This window comes from Lolium perenne, chromosome 3 (assembly GCF_019359855.2).
Source record: "Lolium perenne isolate Kyuss_39 chromosome 3, Kyuss_2.0, whole genome shotgun sequence".
NCBI lineage: Eukaryota > Viridiplantae > Streptophyta > Magnoliopsida > Poales > Poaceae > Lolium > Lolium perenne.
Genome location: NC_067246.2, coordinates 296,663,248 through 296,683,913, shown reverse-complemented (window position 1 = coordinate 296,683,913; position 20,666 = coordinate 296,663,248). Strand labels below are relative to the sequence as shown.

At 41.4% G+C, this 20,666-nt stretch overlaps 1 protein-coding gene across 3 annotated transcripts; it reads right to left on the bottom strand.

Annotated features, from left to right (window-relative positions):
- Positions 1-3,763: 3,763 nt before the first annotated feature.
- Positions 3,764-17,607, bottom strand: LOC127345079 (uncharacterized). 3 transcript variants are annotated; one of them, XM_051371494.2, is made up of 4 exons: positions 17,109-17,582; positions 8,174-8,237; positions 4,961-5,076; positions 3,764-4,346 (listed from the first exon to the last, which is right to left on the bottom strand). In XM_051371494.2, the coding sequence occupies exons 1-3, from the start codon at positions 17,368-17,370 to the stop codon at positions 4,977-4,979; spliced, it is 426 nt and encodes a 141-aa protein (XP_051227454.1). In that variant the 5' UTR covers positions 17,371-17,582; the 3' UTR covers positions 3,764-4,346; positions 4,961-4,976. The 3 variants fall into 3 exon arrangements, 2 of the variants coding, with proteins under 2 accessions (XP_051227454.1, XP_071684668.1); XM_071828567.1 differs by lacking the exons at positions 3,764-4,346; positions 4,961-5,076; positions 8,174-8,237 and adding exons at positions 10,237-10,379; positions 10,995-11,110; positions 11,188-11,251 and having other exon boundaries at positions 17,109-17,607; XR_011756153.1 differs by lacking the exons at positions 8,174-8,237; positions 17,109-17,582 and adding an exon at positions 5,155-5,993.
- Between the last annotated feature and the right edge of the window lie 3,059 nt (positions 17,608-20,666).

Sequence of the window (20,666 nt, the reverse complement as noted above, 5' to 3'; positions counted from 1 at the left end):
GGTCAACTAGGCTGACCCAGCATTTTTTTGGCTAGGTTATTAAGTTGATGAGAGCTCCTAAATATATCTTTCATTATTTATCATCTAGTTAAAATATAGTATTTATTTTGTTCTAATATATTTTTATTTTGAAGTTTCATTAAAGGGTTGTTTAGAGTTGATTCTCAAAAAATTTGTGTATACATGGGTTGTATCATTTCCATTTATTTCATGTGATACATGTTTGTGCCGATGGAAAGGGACAACGTGAGCTAAGACTATTGACATATGACGCTCTAGTCCACTTCAAATCAAAATTTTGTTAGTTTAAATAAAAGAAAAAGGCAGGACGAGGAGATATGCAAAGTAAGAGCAACTCGAACCATAATTGGCGTGTTCATCGGCGTGCATGGTGGGCGCGTCCATGTTCGTGCAGGACGAAGAGGAAAACCACGCCTCATGTGCGTGCGCACCATCTCTCCATGAGCGCTTCAACCACACCTCATGTCGCCCCCTTCGATCCAGCCAACAAACAGGAGGAAGACCCTTGCTGGCATGACCATCAGGCAGGCGCGCCAATGCGTGCATAAAGGCTTGTCGCAAGTACAAGCCTATGGCCAAGGCGGTGGAGGCGCTTGTCTATCCGAGCATGGGGATCATCCGCAGCGGTGAGGTTGTCACGGATGAGGCCCCTCACAGATTCCAGGGCCAGGTCAGCCTTAGGTCATCACAACACTCAAGGTGTTGTTCAATCTCATCAATGACGACACCGAAGGTGTGGAGGATGCACTGATTGGCCATGGCGGTGCCACAAGACTGGATCATGATGCTGAAACTGAAACCGAGCTCACGGCGATTGTCTGAACGGTGCTGCTATCACTTATCGCCGAAATCTGAAAAATGTAAACAAAACGAAAAGGAAATAAAACAACCCAAAGCTATCACTAACCCTATGATGAGAGGCATAACCAAAAAGGAAATAGACAACTCTTAGGAAAAGCCTATACAAAAAAATGCCGCACATGTGTCGATGATGACGAGTCTAACCGTAGTTCGGTCTTGTGGTTTTCATTCCCAAAGCCAAGCCACCACCTTCGACAATGGCACAATGTAGGCGCACATTGACATTTCCTATTCATAATCAAGTGTTCACCATAGTGTGCAAAGTCGACGTTGAATCCATTTCTACAACAATCACGGGTCCGACTAACGACTGTTCGCTAACTCTATGTTGTCAGAGGAGAAAATGGAAGTCGATGCCGTCCCTTGCATATCGCCACGCCAACCACTATCGTGCCACCTTCGATTGGGCAGCAACATGCATGACTTGATGCCGCTAGAAGAGGCGTCGTCCATAGCACCTGGTGGGATCAGACATGACCGGACGAATCCTCGCCAGATGTCATGCATATTCACCGCCGGTCATGCTTGACTTGATACCTCTGGCCGGAGGTCCCCTGCCCCGAGAAGTGGTGAGGAGATGAAGGCCACTGCTTCCTTTGACGGTGGGAGGTCGGGGGAGAGGAGGGTTAAGGGCGGCAGTGATGTGGACAATGATACATTAGATACGATGAAATATAGATATATTTTCTAGGTGATTTCTAGCTCTAATAATCTAGCATATTATGATGTTAATAACGATAATGGTGCAACACCTAGTTTTCTTATATACAGAATTAGGAAAGAATTATTCAAGTCTTGCCCTAAGATGTTGCGTGTGCACTAAAAGTGAGCATCTCCATGGATATACACACAAGAGAAGAGGCTATCGAGAGGTTCAACGAACCTGAGCGTGCTCAATGGAAGCAAATCAAGTGTATCTGATTTTAGGTTGATCAGTGATATTTTAGGTTGCTTAATAAGATTTTACAGTTTTTGTAGTGTAAATTGTTTGCCTTGATACCTATTAACCACAAAAAACCTTCACAAAAAGAAATTAGATTAGTTCATCCGTCCCTAAAACATGTCTTAACATTTTCGCTATCACCACTTTATTTTATTTTCTTGAATTTTCGTTGCATCGTGTGTTAAGTTGTTGTTTTTAGAGTAGTCTTTTAAAGTTCCGAGTTCTAATCATGTTTAATCACATCACTGAGTTCACCCACCTTTTGTTTCCGCATCGCCACGTTCCATAATCTCAACATTAGTGTCTCCACAGTTATCAACTGTTTCGCTATCGTCCATTGCATTACCTTTTTGCTCGTTGCCGCCACTTCTGCCTTTTTATCCGCCTTTTTTTTTAGCTACCATAATTTTTCCCATCTGTTTTTGCTGTGCTAAACTCCGGCCAGAATAAAATCTAGATAGTTGTGATCCTCTTTGTCTGCTAGCTAGTACGCTCTCAGTTCGTTAAAAAAATACAAAAGAGGTGTAGATTGACTGGCGTGTTGTTTCGGCGAGGTTCCCTCAAATACCTTTGCTTGGCCAGATTTCATCAGACTACTTCGTGGGTTCAAGTTCCGGAAAAAAAACAGTTGTGTACTAGTCTGTTTCAGAGGAAAGGAAAATTATCATGAGATCGCTTAAGTCATTTGGAACAACTTTACCTAGCTTAGATCGGTTCTTGGTTTGTATCTCATTATGAAATATTGATAGGAAAAAAAATAAAAAACGGAAAAAAGTAGAGAGAGAAAAAGTGAATAGAGAAGGAACCGGAATTTGATTAGATTAAAAGTTAGTCAACTCTCGTGTACTTCTTTTAAAGCCAACGTTCAAAACAAAATCGACTATTTGGAATCTCATTTTTTCAATAAAAGTTTCATCTATATTCACAATGTCTTGATTGTAATTATTAGTTCTTACTTTTTCTCGATTTCAGGTAGAAATTAAGATCCTCGTTGGTCATACTGATCGTGCATCCGCAAGATCAATAACTCTCGGAGATTTTTCTAGTGATTGCATTGGCGCACGAGCTTTGCACGTGTAATCGAATCGTCAAGCACGGACTCCACCAACAAATCGAATTATCCTCATTTTCTCATCGAAAGATCGGATACCTTTACCTATTAGGTTGCTAGGGTTTTGTTGTAGCCACCACTGGGAGCATTGTGTGGACGATTATGGTTTCCAACTCCCAAGAGCCAAGATGTGAGTTGATAACTGCTGTATTTTATCACGATAACTATGGTTTAATTGGGGGTTTTTAACACCAAATGAATTGTTTGGAAGAGGTGTAAACTGGAAGGAAAATGCGAGGCAATATCGAGAGTACAATCTACGGAGGAAGCAGTGGGGGAGGGCAGCATCAGCGAAGCGAAACCGGAAGTTGGGACCTAGAAGAATCATCGGTATTGGATGTCGGTGCCTTCCTCAAGCACGCCAACCGGAGTCCATCCTTTCATGCGATGGCCAGCGGCGATAGGGAATCAAGTGGAACGAGCGAGCGGGCGGGCGGGCGGCGGCGGTGTTCCCCTTGCTCGCGGGAGCCAGGACTCGGTCCGGAGCAGCACCTTGGCTGGCTGTGTGGTGTGGTCGGTCAATCTCCCTAGCCCTTGATACTCCTCGGATTGGAATTCTAACCTGGGAGGTGTTTTTTCTTTTCTTTTCCTTACCTACCCAATAGTGGGCTTCCAAACGTTTTTTTTCTGGATTGTGGTAGGAGTAGCTCTTTTAGCGGATAATAGTACGGGTGTTCCAAAGTCCAAACGGGGCCTTACGAGTTAATCTCGGTCAAATAATTTTTGGGAGTAGCTATTGGACAGCTAGCTGTTTCTTAATTCAGAAACAGACACATTTTTAAACCAATAAGGAGTTGACAGCTATATGACTCAAAAACCAAAAGAAATGAGAAATAGTTGTCTGTTTTCATTTACACCGGACACACACATTTTCCGTTTCCTTTCCCTCAGCCCAACATTGAGTCCAACGGCTCGGTTTTGAGTCTAAGCTTGAGTTACAACAGGATGTAGCAAAAAGGCTCCCTGCACCAACTCGCAAATAACCACTCTCTTCACAACTGTCAAATGAGATACTCGCTGTATTTGTACAACTGCTTTTGAAGCCTTCTTACTCTCTGTATGTATGTATATACAGTAGGGTAGGTATAATGGTAGATAGCTAGGTACTAGCATACATGTATATACGGAGTCAATTGAATGTTTGTTTGTGGCTAGAAGAACATGATACACCCAGAGCATCACGGGTGGACCCGGCTGCAACAGGATCGCGCCTGCGACTGTCTGACAGCTGGTACGAACCTCAAGGGCGGTGCAGCGCTCTGTGGTCTGCCGTCGCCAGTCGCCACTCATCTTCGTCGTGAGCTGCACCACTCTGTCCACAACAGAGCGGGAGACTTGGCATGGAGCAGGTCGGCATACCCCCGCGTGGTGAAAAGACTCGCAGCAAGTTCATTGTGCCTAACCGATAGCCTGTGAAATTCAGAGATAAGGAAATCAGGCCTCAGTAAACTTGGACTTGAGCTAAAGTATTTGGCTTTTAACAAGACACAACCTAATATTTAAGTAATATATTATTAGACTTCCAAAAGGCATGTGGCGTATCTCACAGGTACAAAATCAAAGACATGTTCGTTTGTAGAACATTCTTTGTTGTGGTACAGGAAATGAAAAATCTGGAAAACAAAAAATATGAAGAATGATTGACGAAAATGAGAATGACTGAAAATAAACTAGTATGAGAATGCAAAATTGGTATACGAACTACTGAAGAAAGAGGGACTGCGCTGATAAGGACCGAAGACCGAGATCAATATCAGAACATGACATATAGCCCAAGATTAATAGCAAAGAAGAAAATGACGGAGAAAATGAGCTATGGTAAGGAGTGAAGAAAATGATCAGAACACAGCATTGACCTCACTGAAAACAACAAGAAAGATGAACTACGATTGATATCTAAACAAGACATGCACTTTATTGAACAGAGCAAGAAAGACAAGTTGAATTAGTGCATTAAGAGTGGCCGGAACTATATTTTTCCACAAACCCGCAATAAGCTAATCTGAGATGCGAGGAATTGTTACCTGGAGAAAACCAATGTCAGCCGTGGATGACCATGTGGGCAACCATTGCTGGTGGAATTGTGAGTGACATGTCCAAGGTGGCCACCATTGAATTGGTCAAACAACAGAAAAGACCCCTGCATATAAGTTCCCTTGTCAAAGCTGTGTAGTTACACAATATTCTAAAAAAACATTAGCCTCCTTTTAATGCATACCTGAAATTGTATGATAACACACTTCCAATAAGGCTATTTGTCAGCACCAGCTCACACACTTCAGCTGAGTGTGGCATCGTAAAGTTGATAATCATGCAAAAGAAAAATGCAGATATTGAGCTGAAGTTCGTTTTCATCAGGAAACTATGGTGGCTGTCTACTATTCAGAGCAAAAGTGTGCTAAGGAAGAAGTAGTCAAGCTCCAATAGAAAACATCTCACAATCGAACATTTGGATATCAGACTAATGTAATTAATCTGAAAGTGAGAAATGAAGACCAATATTAAAGGCCATGTAAGACTGACAAACTAGAGTACAACTGAGAGACTAAGAAAGAAAGAGAAACAAAGAAATATTAATGAGTGTAAAAATGAAGAAATGCAAACTGAAAGACTAAGAGATATAAATAAAGAATTGAGAAAATGAACAAAAACTGTAGTATATGAGAACAAAAATATTAAAATGAGTGACTGGTATACGAAATAATTGAGAAAATGAAATATAAACTAGACAGGACAAAGAAGTGGTGAAAACTGAAGAAATGCAAACTAAACTGTAAAAAAGAAGAACATGACTGAGAATGCAAACTGAAATTGTGAAAAAGAATATAGCTAAACTAAACTGTAAAATGGAAGAACATGACTGAGAATGCAGACTGAAATCGTGAAAATGAATATATATATAGCTAAACTAAACTGAAAAACTGGAGAGAATGAAAATAAGTCACTGAAAGAACAACGGTATACTCGAAGAACAAGAAAGACTGAAGAAAAGAGAAACGAGATTAAGAGAAACTGAAGATGCATGAACTAAATACGAGCTTAGACTGATTGGGTTAGTTACCTATCTCAATAAAGTATATGATTGGTTTGAGGAACGGCTTGAGATTCAGGCAATTGCAGATGATATAACTAGTAAATATGTTCCTCCCCATGTCAACATATTTTATTGTTTAGGGGGAATTACACTTACTTGTTTTCTAGTACAAGTCGCTACTGGTTTTGCTATGACTTTTTACTACCGACCAACCGTTACAGAGGCTTTTTCCTCGGTTCAATACATAATGACTGAGGCCAACTTTGGTTGGTTAATCCGATCAGTTCATCGATGGTCAGCAAGTATGATGGTTCTAATGATGATCCTGCATGTAATTATCAGCTCATTCTTCATCAATCCCTACGGATCGATCTAGCAATCATGGAATCTATATTCTGTTTACTGAATCACATGAAATTCTAGGGAACTCCACATACGTATTTCATATATGTATTTCATACATATGAATAGAGACCATTTTTACGAAAGTTCGAGTTTGCCAGGGGTACAAATGGAACTCCACATACGTATTTCATATATTTGTCCAATAGCCTGTTTTTTCTTTTCTTTTCCTTACCTACCCAATAGTGGGCTTCCAAACGTTTTTTTTCTGGATTGTGGTAGGAGTAGCTCTTTTAGCGGATAATAGTACGGGTGTTCCAAAGTCCAAACGGGGCCTTACGAGTTAATCTCGGTCAAATAATTTTTGGGAGTAGCTATTGGACAGCTAGCTGTTTCTTAATTCAGAAACAGACACATTTTTAAACCAATAAGGAGTTGACAGCTATATGACTCAAAAACCAAAAGAAATGAGAAATAGTTGTCTGTTTTCATTTACACCGGACACACACATTTTCCGTTTCCTTTCCCTCAGCCCAACATTGAGTCCAACGGCTCGGTTTTGAGTCTAAGCTTGAGTTACAACAGGATGTAGCAAAAAGGCTCCCTGCACCAACTCGCAAATAACCACTCTCTTCACAACTGTCAAATGAGATACTCGCTGTATTTGTACAACTGCTTTTGAAGCCTTCTTACTCTCTGTATGTATGTATATACAGTAGGGTAGGTATAATGGTAGATAGCTAGGTACTAGCATACATGTATATACGGAGTCAATTGAATGTTTGTTTGTGGCTAGAAGAACATGATACACCCAGAGCATCACGGGTGGACCCGGCTGCAACAGGATCGCGCTGCGGCGATCGTCGGCAGTGGTACGAACCTCAAGGGCGGTGCAGCGCTCTGTGGTCTGCCGTCGCCAGTCGCCACTCATCTTCGTCGTGAGCTGCACCACTCTGTCCCACAACAGAGCGGGAGACTTGGCATGGAGCAGGTCGGCATACCCCCGCGTGGTGAAAAGACTCGCAGCAAGTTCATTGTGCCTAACCGATAGCCTGTGAAATTCAGAGATAAGGAAATCAGGCCTCAGTAAACTTGGACTTGAGCTAAAGTATTTGGCTTTTAACAAGACACAACCTAATATTTAAGTAATATATTATTAGACTTCCAAAAGGCATGTGGCGTATCTCACAGGTACAAAATCAAAGACATGTTCGTTTGTAGAACATTCTTTGTTGTGGTACAGGAAATGAAAAATCTGGAAAACAAAAAATATGAAGAATGATTGACGAAAATGAGAATGACTGAAAATAAACTAGTATGAGAATGCAAAATTGGTATACGAACTACTGAAGAAAGAGGGACTGCGCTGATAAGGACCGAAGACCGAGATCAATATCAGAACATGACATATAGCCCAAGATTAATAGCAAAGAAGAAAATGACGGAGAAAATGAGCTATGGTAAGGAGTGAAGAAAATGATCGAACACAACATTGACCTCACTGAAAACAACAAGAAAGATGAACTACGATTGATATCTAAACAAGACATGCACTTTATTGAACAGAGCAAGAAAGACAAGTTGAATTAGTGCATTAAGAGTGGCCGGAACTATATTTTTCCACAAACCCGCAATAAGCTAATCTGAGATGCGAGGAATTGTTACCTGGAGAAAACCAATGTCAGCCGTGGATGACCATGTGGGCAACCATTGCTGGTGGAATTGTGAGTGACATGTCCAAGGTGGCCACCATTGAATTGGTCAAACAACGAGAAAAGACCCCCTGCATATAAGTTCCCTTGTCAAAGCTGTGTAGTTACACAATATTCTAAAAAAACATTAGCCTCCTTTTAATGCATACCTGAAATTGTATGATAACACACTTCCAATAAGGCTATTTGTCAGCACCAGCTCACACACTTCAGCTGAGTGTGGCATCGTAAAGTTGATAATCATGCAAAAGAAAAATGCAGATATTGAGCTGAAGTTCGTTTTCATCAGAAACTATGGTGGCTGTCTACTATTCAGAGCAAAAGTGTGCTAAGGAAGAAGTAGTCAAGCTCCAATAGAAAACATCTCACAATCGAACATTTGGATATCGGACTAATGTAATTAATCCGAAAGTGAGAAATGAAGACCAATATTAAAGGCCATGTAAGACTGACAAACTAGAGTACAACTGAGAGACTAAGAAAGAAAGAGAAACAAAGAAATATTAATGAGTGTAAAAATGAAGAAATGCAAACTGAAAGACTAAGAGATATAAATAAAGAATTGAGAAAATGAACAAAAAGCGTAGTATATGAGAACAAAAATATTAAAATGAGTGACTGGTATACGAAATAATTGAGAAAATGAAATATAAACTAGACAGGACAAAGAAGTGGTGAAAACTCAAGAAATGCAAACTAAAGCTGTAAAAAAGAAGAACATGACCGAGAATGCAAACTGAAATTGTGAAAAAGAATATAGCTAAACTAAAGCTGTAAAATGGAAGAACATGACCGAGAATGCAGATCGAAATCGTGAAAATGAATATATATATAGCTAAACTAAACTGAAAAACTGGAGAGAATGAAAATAAGTCACCGAAAGAACAACGGTATACTCGAAGAACAAGAAAGACTGAAGAAAAGAGAAACGAGATTAAGAGAAAGCGAAGATGCATGAACTAAATACGAGCTTAGATCTGATTGGGTTAGTTACCTATCTCAATAAAGTATATGATTGGTTTGAGGAACGGCTTGAGATTCAGGCAATTGCAGATGATATAACTAGTAAATATGTTCCTCCCCATGTCAACATATTTTATTGTTTAGGGGGAATTACACTTACTTGTTTTCTAGTACAAGTCGCTACTGGTTTTGCTATGACTTTTTACTACCGACCAACCGTTACAGAGGCTTTTTCCTCGGTTCAATACATAATGACTGAGGCCAACTTTGGTTGGTTAATCCGATCAGTTCATCGATGGTCAGCAAGTATGATGGTTCTAATGATGATCCCGCATGTAATTATCAGCTCATTCTTCATCAATCCCTACGGATCGATCTAGCAATCATGGAATCTATATTCGTTTCTTGAATCACATGAAATTCTAGGGAACTCCACATACGTATTTCATATATGTATTTCATACATATGAATAGAGACCATTTTTACGAAAGTTCGAGTTTGCCAGGGGTACAAATGGAACTCCACATACGTATTTCATATATTTGTCCAATAGCCTGTTTTTCTTTTCTTTTCCTTACCTACCCAATAGTGGGCTTCCAAACGTTTTTTTTCTGGATTGTGGTAGGAGTAGCTCTTTTAGCGGATAATAGTACGGGTGTTCCAAAGTCCAAACGGGGCCTTACGAGTTAATCTCGGTCAAATAATTTTTGGGAGTAGCTATTGGACAGCTAGCTGTTTCTTAATTCAGAAACAGACACATTTTTAAACCAATAAGGAGTTGACAGCTATATGACTCAAAAACCAAAAGAAATGAGAAATAGTTGTCTGTTTTCATTTACACCGGACACACACATTTTCCGTTTCCTTTCCCTCAGCCCAACATTGAGTCCAACGGCTCGGTTTTGAGTCTAAGCTTGAGTTACAACAGATGTAGCAAAAAGGCTCCCTGCACCAACTCGCAAATAACCACTCTCTTCACAACTGTCAAATGAGATACTCATTTGTATTTGTACAACTGCTTTTGAAGCCTTCTTACTCTCTCGTATGTATGTATATACAGTAGGGTAGGTATAATGGTAGATAGCTAGGTACTAGCATACATGTATATACGGAGTCAATTGAATGTTTGTTTGTGGCTAGAAGAACATGATACACCCGAGCATCACGGGTGGACCCGGCTGCAACAGGATCGCGCTGCGGCTGTCGACAGTGAGTACGAACCTCAAGGGCGGTGCAGCGCTCGTGGTCTGCCGTCGCCGATCGCCACTCATCTTCGTCGTGAGCTGCACCACTCTGTCCACAACAGAGCGGGAGACTTGGCATGGAGCAGGTCGGCATACCCCCGCGTGGTGAAAAGACTCGCAGCAAGTTCATTGTGCCTAACCGATAGCCTCGTGGAAATTCAGAGATAAGGAAATCAGGCCTCGGTAAACTTGGACTTGAGCTAAAGTATTTGGCTTTTAACAAGACACAACCTAATATTTAAGTAATATATTATTAGACTTCCAAAAGGCATGTGGCGTATCTCACAGTACAAAATCAAAGACATGTTCGTTTGTAGAACATTCTTTGTTGTGGTACAGAAATGAAAAATCTGGAAAACAAAAAATATGAAGAATGATTGACGAAAATGAGAATGACTGAAAATAAACTAGTATGAGAATGCAAAATTGGTATACGAACTACCGAAGAAAGAGGGACTGCGCTGATAAGGACCGAAGACCGAGATCAATATCGAACATGACATATAGCCCAAGATTAATAGCAAAGAAGAAAATGACGGAGAAAATGAGCTATGGTAAGGAGTGAAGAAAATGATCGAACACAAACATTGACCTCACTGAAAACAACAAGAAAGATGAACTACGATTGATATCTAAACAAGACATGCACTTTATTGAACAGAGCAAGAAAGACAAGTTGAATTAGTGCATTAAGAGTGGCCTAGGAACTATATTTTTCCACAAACCCGCAATAAGCTAATGCGAGATGCGAGGAATTGTTACCTGGAGAAAACCAATGTCAGCCGTGGATGACCATGTGGGCAACCATTGCTGGTGGAATTGTGAGTGACATGTCCAAGGTGGCCACCATTGAATTGGTCAAACAACGTAAAAGACCCCTGCATATAAGTTCCCTTGTCAAAGCGTGTAGTTACACAATATTCTAAAAAAACATTAGCCTCCTTTTAATGCATACCTGAAATTGTATGATAACACACTTCCAATAAGGCTATTTGTCAAGACCAGCTCACACACTTCAGCTGAGTGTGGCATCGTAAAGTTGATAATCATGCAAAAGAAAAATGCAGATATTGAGCTGAAGTTCGTTTTCATCAGAAACTATGGTGGCTGTCTACTATTCAGAGCAAAAGTGTGCTAAGGAAGAAGTAGTCAAGCTCCAATAGAAAACATCTCACAATCGAACATTTGGATATCGGACTAATGTAATTAATCGAAAGTGAGAAATGAAGACCAATATTAAAGGCCATGTAAGACTGACAAACTAGAGTACAATCGAGAGACTAAGAAAGAAAGAGAAACAAAGAAATATTAATGAGTGTAAAAATGAAGAAATGCAAACTGAAAGACTAAGAGATATAAATAAAGAATTGAGAAAATGAACAAAAACTGTAGTATATGAGAACAAAAATATTAAAATGAGTGACTGGTATACGAAATAATTGAGAAAATGAAATATAAACTAGACAGACAAAGAAGTGGTGAAAATCGAAGAAATGCAAACTAAACTGTAAAAAAGAAGAACATGACCGAGAATGCAAACCGAAATTGTGAAAAAGAATATAGCTAAACTAAACTGTAAAATGGAAGAACATGACTCGAGAATGCAGGTGAAATCGTGAAAATGAATATATATATAGCTAAACTAAACCGAAAAAGCTGGAGAGAATGAAAATAAGTCACTGAAAGAACAACGGTATACTCGAAGAACAAGAAAGACTGAAGAAAAGAGAAACGAGATTAAGAGAAACTGAAGATGCATGAACTAAATACGAGCTTAGACTGATTGGGTTAGTTACCTATCTCAATAAAGTATATGATTGGTTTGAGGAACGGCTTGAGATTCAGGCAATTGCAGATGATATAACTAGTAAATATGTTCCTCCCCATGTCAACATATTTTATTGTTTAGGGGGAATTACACTTACTTGTTTTCTAGTACAAGTCGCTACTGGTTTTGCTATGACTTTTTACTACCGACCAACCGTTACAGAGGCTTTTTCCTCGGTTCAATACATAATGACTGAGGCCAACTTTGGTTGGTTAATCCGATCAGTTCATCGATGGTCAGCAAGTATGATGGTTCTAATGATGATCCTGCATGTAATTATCAGCTCATTCTTCATCAATCCCTACGGATCGATCTAGCAATCATGGAATCTATATTCTGTTTACTGAATCACATGAAATTCTAGGGAACTCCACATACGTATTTCATATATGTATTTCATACATATGAATAGAGACCATTTTTACGAAAGTTCGAGTTTGCCAGGGGTACAAATGGAACTCCACATACGTATTTCATATATTTGTCCAATAGCCTGTTTTTTCTTTTCTTTTCCTTACCTACCCAATAGTGGGCTTCCAAACGTTTTTTTTCTGGATTGTGGTAGGAGTAGCTCTTTTAGCGGATAATAGTACGGGTGTTCCAAAGTCCAAACGGGGCCTTACGAGTTAATCTCGGTCAAATAATTTTTGGGAGTAGCTATTGGACAGCTAGCTGTTTCTTAATTCAGAAACAGACACATTTTTAAACCAATAAGGAGTTGACAGCTATATGACTCAAAAACCAAAAGAAATGAGAAATAGTTGTCTGTTTTCATTTACACCGGACACACACATTTTCCGTTTCCTTTCCCTCAGCCCAACATTGAGTCCAACGGCTCGGTTTTGAGTCTAAGCTTGAGTTACAACAGGATGTAGCAAAAAGGCTCCCTGCACCAACTCGCAAATAACCACTCTCTTCACAACTGTCAAATGAGATACTCGCTGTATTTGTACAACTGCTTTTGAAGCCTTCTTACTCTCTGTATGTATGTATATACGATGAGGGTAGGTATAATGGTAGATAGCTAGGTACTAGCATACATGTATATACGGAGTCAATTGAATGTTTGTTTGTGGCTAGAAGAACATGATACACCCGCAGCATCACGGGTGGACCCGGCCGCAACAGGATCGCGCCTGCGATCGCATCGTCTCGACAAGTGGTACGAACCTCAAGGGCGGTGCAGCGCTCCGTGGTCCGCCGTCGCCGCCGCCACTCATCTTCGTCGTGAGCTGCACCACTGTCCACAACAGAGCGGGAGACTTGGCATGGAGCAGTCGGCATACCCCCGCGTGGTGAAAAGACTCGCAAAGAAGTTCATTGTGCCTAACCGATAGCCTGTGAAATTCGAGAGATAAGGAAATCAGGCCTCGGTAAACTTGGACTTGAGCTAAAGTATTTGGCTTTTAACAAGACACAACCTAATATTTAAGTAATATATTATTAGACTTCCAAAAGGCATGTGGCGTATCTCACAGTACAAAATCAAAGACATGTTCGTTTGTAGAACATTCTTTGTTGTGGTACAGAAATGAAAAATCTGGAAAACAAAAAATATGAAGAATGATTGACGAAAATGAGAATGATGAAAATAAACTAGTATGAGAATGCAAAATTGGTATACGAACTGCGAAGAAAGAGGGACTGCCGATAAGGACCGAAGACCGAGATCAATATCGAACATGACATATAGCCCAAGATTAATAGCAAAGAAGAAAATGACAGAGAAAATGAGCTATGGTAAGGAGTGAAGAAAATGATCGTAACACAACATTGACCTCACCGAAAACAACAAGAAAGAGGAACTACGAGTGATATCGAAACAAGACATGCACTTTATTGAGCAGGCAAGAAAGACAAGTTGAATTAGTGCATTAAGAGTGGCGGAACTATATTTTTCCACAAACCCGCAATAAGCTAATGCGAGATGCGAGGAATTGTTACCTGGAGAAAACCAATGTCGGTAGTGGATGACCATGTGGGCAACCATTCTTTGGTGGAATTGTGAGTGACATGTCCAAGGTGGCCACCATTGAATTGGTCAAACAACAAAAAAGACCCTGCATATAAGTTCCCTTGTCAAAGTTGTGTAGTTACACAATATTCTAAAAAAACATTAGCCTCCTTTTAATGCATACAGAAATTGTATGATAACACACTTCCAATAAGGCTATTTGTCAAGACACTCACACACTTCACCGAGTGTGGCATCGTAAAGTTGATAATCATGCAAAAGAAAAATGCAGATATTGAGCTGAAGTTCGTTTTCATCAGGAAACTATGGTGGCTATCTACTATTCAGAGCAAAAGTGTGCTAAGGAAGAAGTAGTCAAGCTCCAATAGAAAACATCTCACAATCGAACATTTGGATATCAGACTAATGTAATTAATCTGAAAGTGAGAAATGAAGACCAATATTAAAGGCCATGTAAGACTGACAAACTAGAGTACAACTGAGAGACTAAGAAAGAAAGAGAAACAAAGAAATATTAATGAGTGTAAAAATGAAGAAATGCAAACTGAAAGACTAAGAGATATAAATAAAGAATTGAGAAAATGAACAAAAACTGTAGTATATGAGAACAAAAATATTAAAATGAGTGACTGGTATACGAAATAATTGAGAAAATGAAATATAAACTAGACAGGACAAAGAAGTGGTGAAAACTGAAGAAATGCAAACTAAACTGTAAAAAAGAAGAACATGACTGAGAATGCAAACTGAATTGTGAAAAAGAATATAGCTAAACTAAACTGTAAAATGGAAGAACATGACTGAGAATGCAGACTGAAATCGTGAAAATGAATATATATATAGCTAAACTAAACTGAAAAACTGGAGAGAATGAAAATAAGTCACTGAAAGAACAACGGTATACTCGAAGAACAAGAAAGACTGAAGAAAAGAGAAACGAGATTAAGAGAAACTGAAGATGCATGAACTAAATACGAGCTTAGACTGAAGAATGACTGAAAACATGAGAAAAACGAACAACAAAAGAGATAGAACATGGGATGACATATACTGAAGGAACAGAGACTTAGACATTGAAAAAATGAGCTAATAAGATGGACCAGGAAGTTGAAAATCTCAGGAAATGTAAACTGATGCTTAAGAAATAACTGTGAACTGAAACATTGAACAAAATACCAAAAACTGAGCTCATAAGTATACTGAGAAACTTAAACATTGAAGAATTGAAGAAATGAGCAGCTAATGATATACATTAAGAAATAACTGTGAACTTAAGAGATAAAATGCGGCACTAAGATTCCGAGTGACTGAAGAAAGAAACATAAATAAGTGAGAGGAAAAAATGTTAACTTAAGAAATATAATGAAAAACTAAATAGTACCTGCGACTCCTACTTTGACCACTTCGCATATTGGCTTTATATTATCTACGGCGTCAACTTAAGAAATATAATGAAAAACTAAGATACTGACAGATTGAATAAACTAACTATAAAATACTTAACACTCACAGAAGGTTGACAGGACAAATAAGATAATAACACTCAGAAAAACTGAGAAATAAGATACAGAAAAGGAGAATACTAAAAGAAAGAGACTGCGGATAACAATAAAGAAATAATGACTTACGACACTGAGATAACTGAAACTCGAGTTGTAAACTAAAGACATGGAAACTGAACCATAGATAGCAGAACAAGGTTTCAACATGACCTGGGAGAGGCAAATGTTGCAGCCACACTTGATTCAATGTTACTTGTGTAAATACCAAGGTACCATCGCAGTCCTCATATAGTTTGATATATGGACATACTAATTCAAATAGCTACTTGAAACCTTGCTGAACAGTTTGACGATTGTTCTTACATGACCGTGTTAAACAATTTTAGCATTATTGGTGATCTCCTTTTATTTGTACAACATTGTGGTTTGAAAATAGATATGTTCCAACTATGGCATTACTAGTCATTTCACCGTGGTAATAATAAAGCATGGCCTGCTGTTTATATTTCTGTAATAACAAAATACACACCTCTTAAGTCATGGCTTCTAAAATCCCATTCTCTGAAGATTTCCAAGGTGATTAAGTAACTCAAGAAAATTTTACCAAAAGCAGATATATGACAAGTTTCGTAGCGTGTGACATGCTCCACGATGAGTGAATCAAGGGTGTATACTTGATAGCAGTTCATGTAGTTAATATGCTTGACATCATTGCAGCAATTCACTTACTGAAAAGAGCGTTCTACACCCAGCTCCTGCTGGTCATGCAGAGATGCAACTGTATCTATCCGATGACCATCCGAGTTCAATGGTAGCTCCTCAATCTCAACCCCATACCAACATAGTGCTAGTATTGGATAAATCAGTTGATGCAGTTCTCTGGTTTCTTAGACTCTTTCCCATGTGCCATGTATATTTCACAATCCACTACATTTAGGTGTGTGTGCTGTTCTGATTTGTGTGTACGATCTGTACGGATGATGCTTTTGGCGATGCTTAGAGGATTTTCTGCTAAGTTATTACAAGGGCAGACAAAATAGTAGAGAACAAGAATGTAAAATACAAGCAGGAAGTGGAGATCTTAGTTTATCTTGTCGATTTCCTCCTATCAGTACAAGAGGAAGCATATAGCTCCAAAACACAACATGTACAGCGTAGTAATCAGAAAGTGATTCACAAACGTTCCAGAATATTCTCCGAACATGTGTGTTCCAACATCGTCCTAGTTAAGCCGCATCTGAACCTAGATGTTTAACCTAACACGCAAATCTGGCTAGCTACCTCCAACTACAAATCAACATCACCAACTGAGCATGCTTCAGAACACAAAACAGTTAAACAGATGCATGACGAATTACCTAACGCCCAAAAAATCGAGCACTACAACACACATACGCAGCGATACCTCCACAAACAAGCCATCAACAACATCTGATGTGGCTCCAAACAATCGCAAAAAGGCTGGAAAAGGCACAGAGAATACAAATCTCGCACAAACTCAAGGGCTACACACCTAACACATCACCCAAATCAGAGACAGTGAAGACAGAGGAAGGAGGGCAGAAGATTACCCATCTCGCCGGCGGCGCACATTCCGCCCGCGCTCCCGAATCGCCGACCTCTTCCCCATTGGACGGAGAAGGCCGCGAGCTCAGCTCCCCCCATCGTTGTTAGCGCCGCCGGCGGCGTCCGTCGGGGCTCTGCCCAGTGCCCATCTCGAGAAGTTCCGTCCCCCTCTGACGCCGGCCGAGCAGGATGCGGCCTCCCCACAGCCACCACCCACTCCGACGCCGGGCGAGCGGGATGTGGTGTCGCCTCAGGCTTCTCCGCCATGCTTCCAAGTTCCACCTCCGCAAGAACAACACGAAACAGAGCCGTGGTAAATGAAATGAAATAAGAAAAAGGAAAAGAGACACTACTAGAACTAACCCATGAGGCGTCAACAGAGAACAGAAGAGAAAAGAGATCGAGCTGGCGCTGAGATTCACGAGGACATCGGACGGTTAGAAAAGTGGCTGTGCACCAATTGCAAAACAGCTGGCTGTTTCTTAGGAAAACTGTAATTTTTTAGGGCTATGTGTTTCCCTGCCTAGTAGATTGATGATCACCTCAGCGTACTCCATATATACGCCTGCCTCCAACCGCCACACGAACCTGCGCGGCCGAGGACATCATCGTTCGCGTTCGCGCCATGGAGGAGCGCGACAATGGGGACGTAGCCCTCGGCTACCCGCTGATCGACGACGGGGGTGGCAGGAAGCGCCCGCCCGTCGTTGGTTACCCGCTGCCGCTGGAGAAACAAGAACCACGACCGTCATCGACGTCGGCGACAAGACCACCTCCCCATGACAATTGTGCGTCCTGCAAGATGTTCACCCAGGTACGTACGTCGAGAATATACTTGCGTACCTCAGCAATATTTTATCCAGCCACATGCATCAAATTGTCCATGGTTTTCAGTTTTCACGCCTCTACTCTGTATCCTCGCAGGGCTTTGTGATCACCCTAATGCTCGTGTTGGCCACCGACCTTGTCCTGGGAACGTTTTTGCAGAGACATCCGCATCCCCTCTTGGTGCTCATATGTTTGCCCTTCTTTCCTGTAGTTTGTGGTGGAATCCTCCTGTTGATTTTGTGCCGTGAAGCCTCAAAATTAGACAGTCAGGTCGGCTAGGTCAAGGGTCATACAGTATATAGTTCTAAATATGTCATGACTTGGCCAAGAGAAGAGTGAGCCTGCAGTGTTTCACGCGTTACGTCTGTTTTTTTTTTCTGGATTTGTTTGCGTCCATCCCCCCCTGTGACTAACTGTCTTTTTCCCCTCGTGTAATGCAAAAAAGCAGAGCGACTGCTGCTCCTCCTCAAAAAGAAAAATATAGCAAGAATTTCCGATTGTGAGCGCCAAGTTCACCGCCATGTCTGTATGTTAGGATCTCGGCAACTACCTCCAAATGGCAAAGCTCCTCTTACCATAAAACTTGCCATCATGACCTTGGATTAGGATTTCAAGTGGGATGGGCATGCCGCCTATCCGGTGTCCTCCCATCCCACTTCCCTAATCCTGCATATCCCATTTGCTGAACTCGTTTGTCCCGTACCGGGCTAAAACAGAATAACCACTTATCCCGGCTGTGAGGCCAATCACTACCGGTGGCCCGCCCGCTTTTATAGCTGAAGCAGCACTGCAGCAGTACATATTCTCGTCAGTCTCCTGATCCTCATATAGTACGTATGGACTGCAGTCTCCCGATAGTGACCGTTCACCCCGCACGTCCAGCCAGGTGATCTCCGGATTATCCTGTCTAGTCCCGACGGGCAAAATCAGGTGGAAACGGTCATCCCATGTCCATCCCGTTTGAATCATTACCTTGGATACACTATTGTGTGCCTTCTGCTCTGATCTCCTTCACTAGAAGCCGTTACATAATCAGTAAAATTGGTCACAGTGGTAATTAGTGTAGCCCTCCTTAGTCTGCTAAAAGAGACTAATTAAGATTCGCATGCTTAATTAGGTATCCGAAGTACCATCTTTACTGCCAAACTACAGAGCAATTCACTGGCTTGTATGAATTTTTATATCTTTCATGGGATGGAACTGATTGTTCCTCTGCAAATCGAAAAATTATACAATTTACGAGAGATAAAAAAGAAAAAGTCAAAAAATGTGAATGTGCGCAGAGCGCACCTGCTCTATCCAAGTTTTTCCCAATAGAATGAGGCCGGATTTTTGGAGCAGGTGCGCGTTGCGCACTCACAGTGTACACCCCTCCATTAGCAGATTAGCTACAGTAAACTGACAGTCATAGTTATTACATTCAAATTTTGAAAAGTCTACATGAAAATAAGATAGTATTCCTCTAGGCATGATCTTCATGCCCAGCCAATGTCCACTGATGCTTAATCAGATCCGTCTACAGCTGTTTGTAGACGTTCTCGTCAGTGATTTCTACATTCATATGTAGATAGTCCTCCCAAGATAAAGCTCCAGGAAGTGGCGCAACCAGCTCACCTTGAAATTCCCAGTGGTTCTCATTGCGGCCATCAGGACGCTCGTTATCAATGATCATGATGTGCTTGATCACGCAGCATGTCATCACCTCATGCATGGTCTTCAGCGACTATGTTCTTGCCGGGTGACGGACAATTGCCCACTGAGCTTGGAGCACACCAAATCCGCGCTCCACATCTTTCCTGCAAGCCTCTTGCATCTTGGCAAACCTCGTCGTCTACTCGGAGTTTGGATTACGTACAGTCTTCACCAGTGTGGCCCAGTTAGGGTAGATGCCATCAGCAAGATAATATGACTTGTCGTATTCATTTTCATTGATCTCGTAGCTCACCCGGGGAGCTTTGCCTTGCATGAGCCTGTTGAAAACAGGAGAAGAAACCTACCGGCGCAATTGACCGAATAGGTCGTGGGCGGCGCGGAAGGTCGGCACAACCGGCAACGTTTGGCCCCAAAACAGCTGGCAGGTACGCGCCGGAGCCAACCCCGAGTACGATCCTGCTCTCCCGCGCGGCGACAACGGAGCCGATGGCGAGTACTGCGGCACTGCCGCGGGACGGCGGCCGGTGGGGTTGGGGTGGTGGCGTCGCACTAGGGCAGCAAAGAAGGGGAAAAAGAAGCAAATGGAAGCGGTCGATTTCGCTGTCCCTGACTTGCGGGACTGGGTAAGAAATGGAGAACGCTCGACGCAACCGCGGAGCGTCCGTGGAGACGCAAACCTGGCGCATATTGCGTCTCCACGGACGGCCCGGTCACTTTGCGTCGCCCCGCTGGAGCAGGGCCCAGACGCATTTCCGGTCACGGCGGATGAAAACGGTCGCTCAGCGTTCGTTTGCGTCGGGCCGCTGGAGATGCCATGAGAGAGAAGAATCTGCATGCATCTTTTGAGAGAGAGGAGAGAGTGGCCTGCTTCTTTTTTGAGAGAATGAAGGAGAGAGAGAAGATTTTGGTCAGACTCCGACAGTTTTTGAGAACGTTAAGAGAGAGAGAGTAGAGAGAGTTTCTCTCTCAAGGGATTTGTGGACAGAGAAGATATAGAGTGAAGGAGAGAGATAAGATTCTGTCTACACCGAAGAAATTTTTGTGCAGAGAGAGTGAAGGAGAGTGTCCTGTGTACCGTGTAT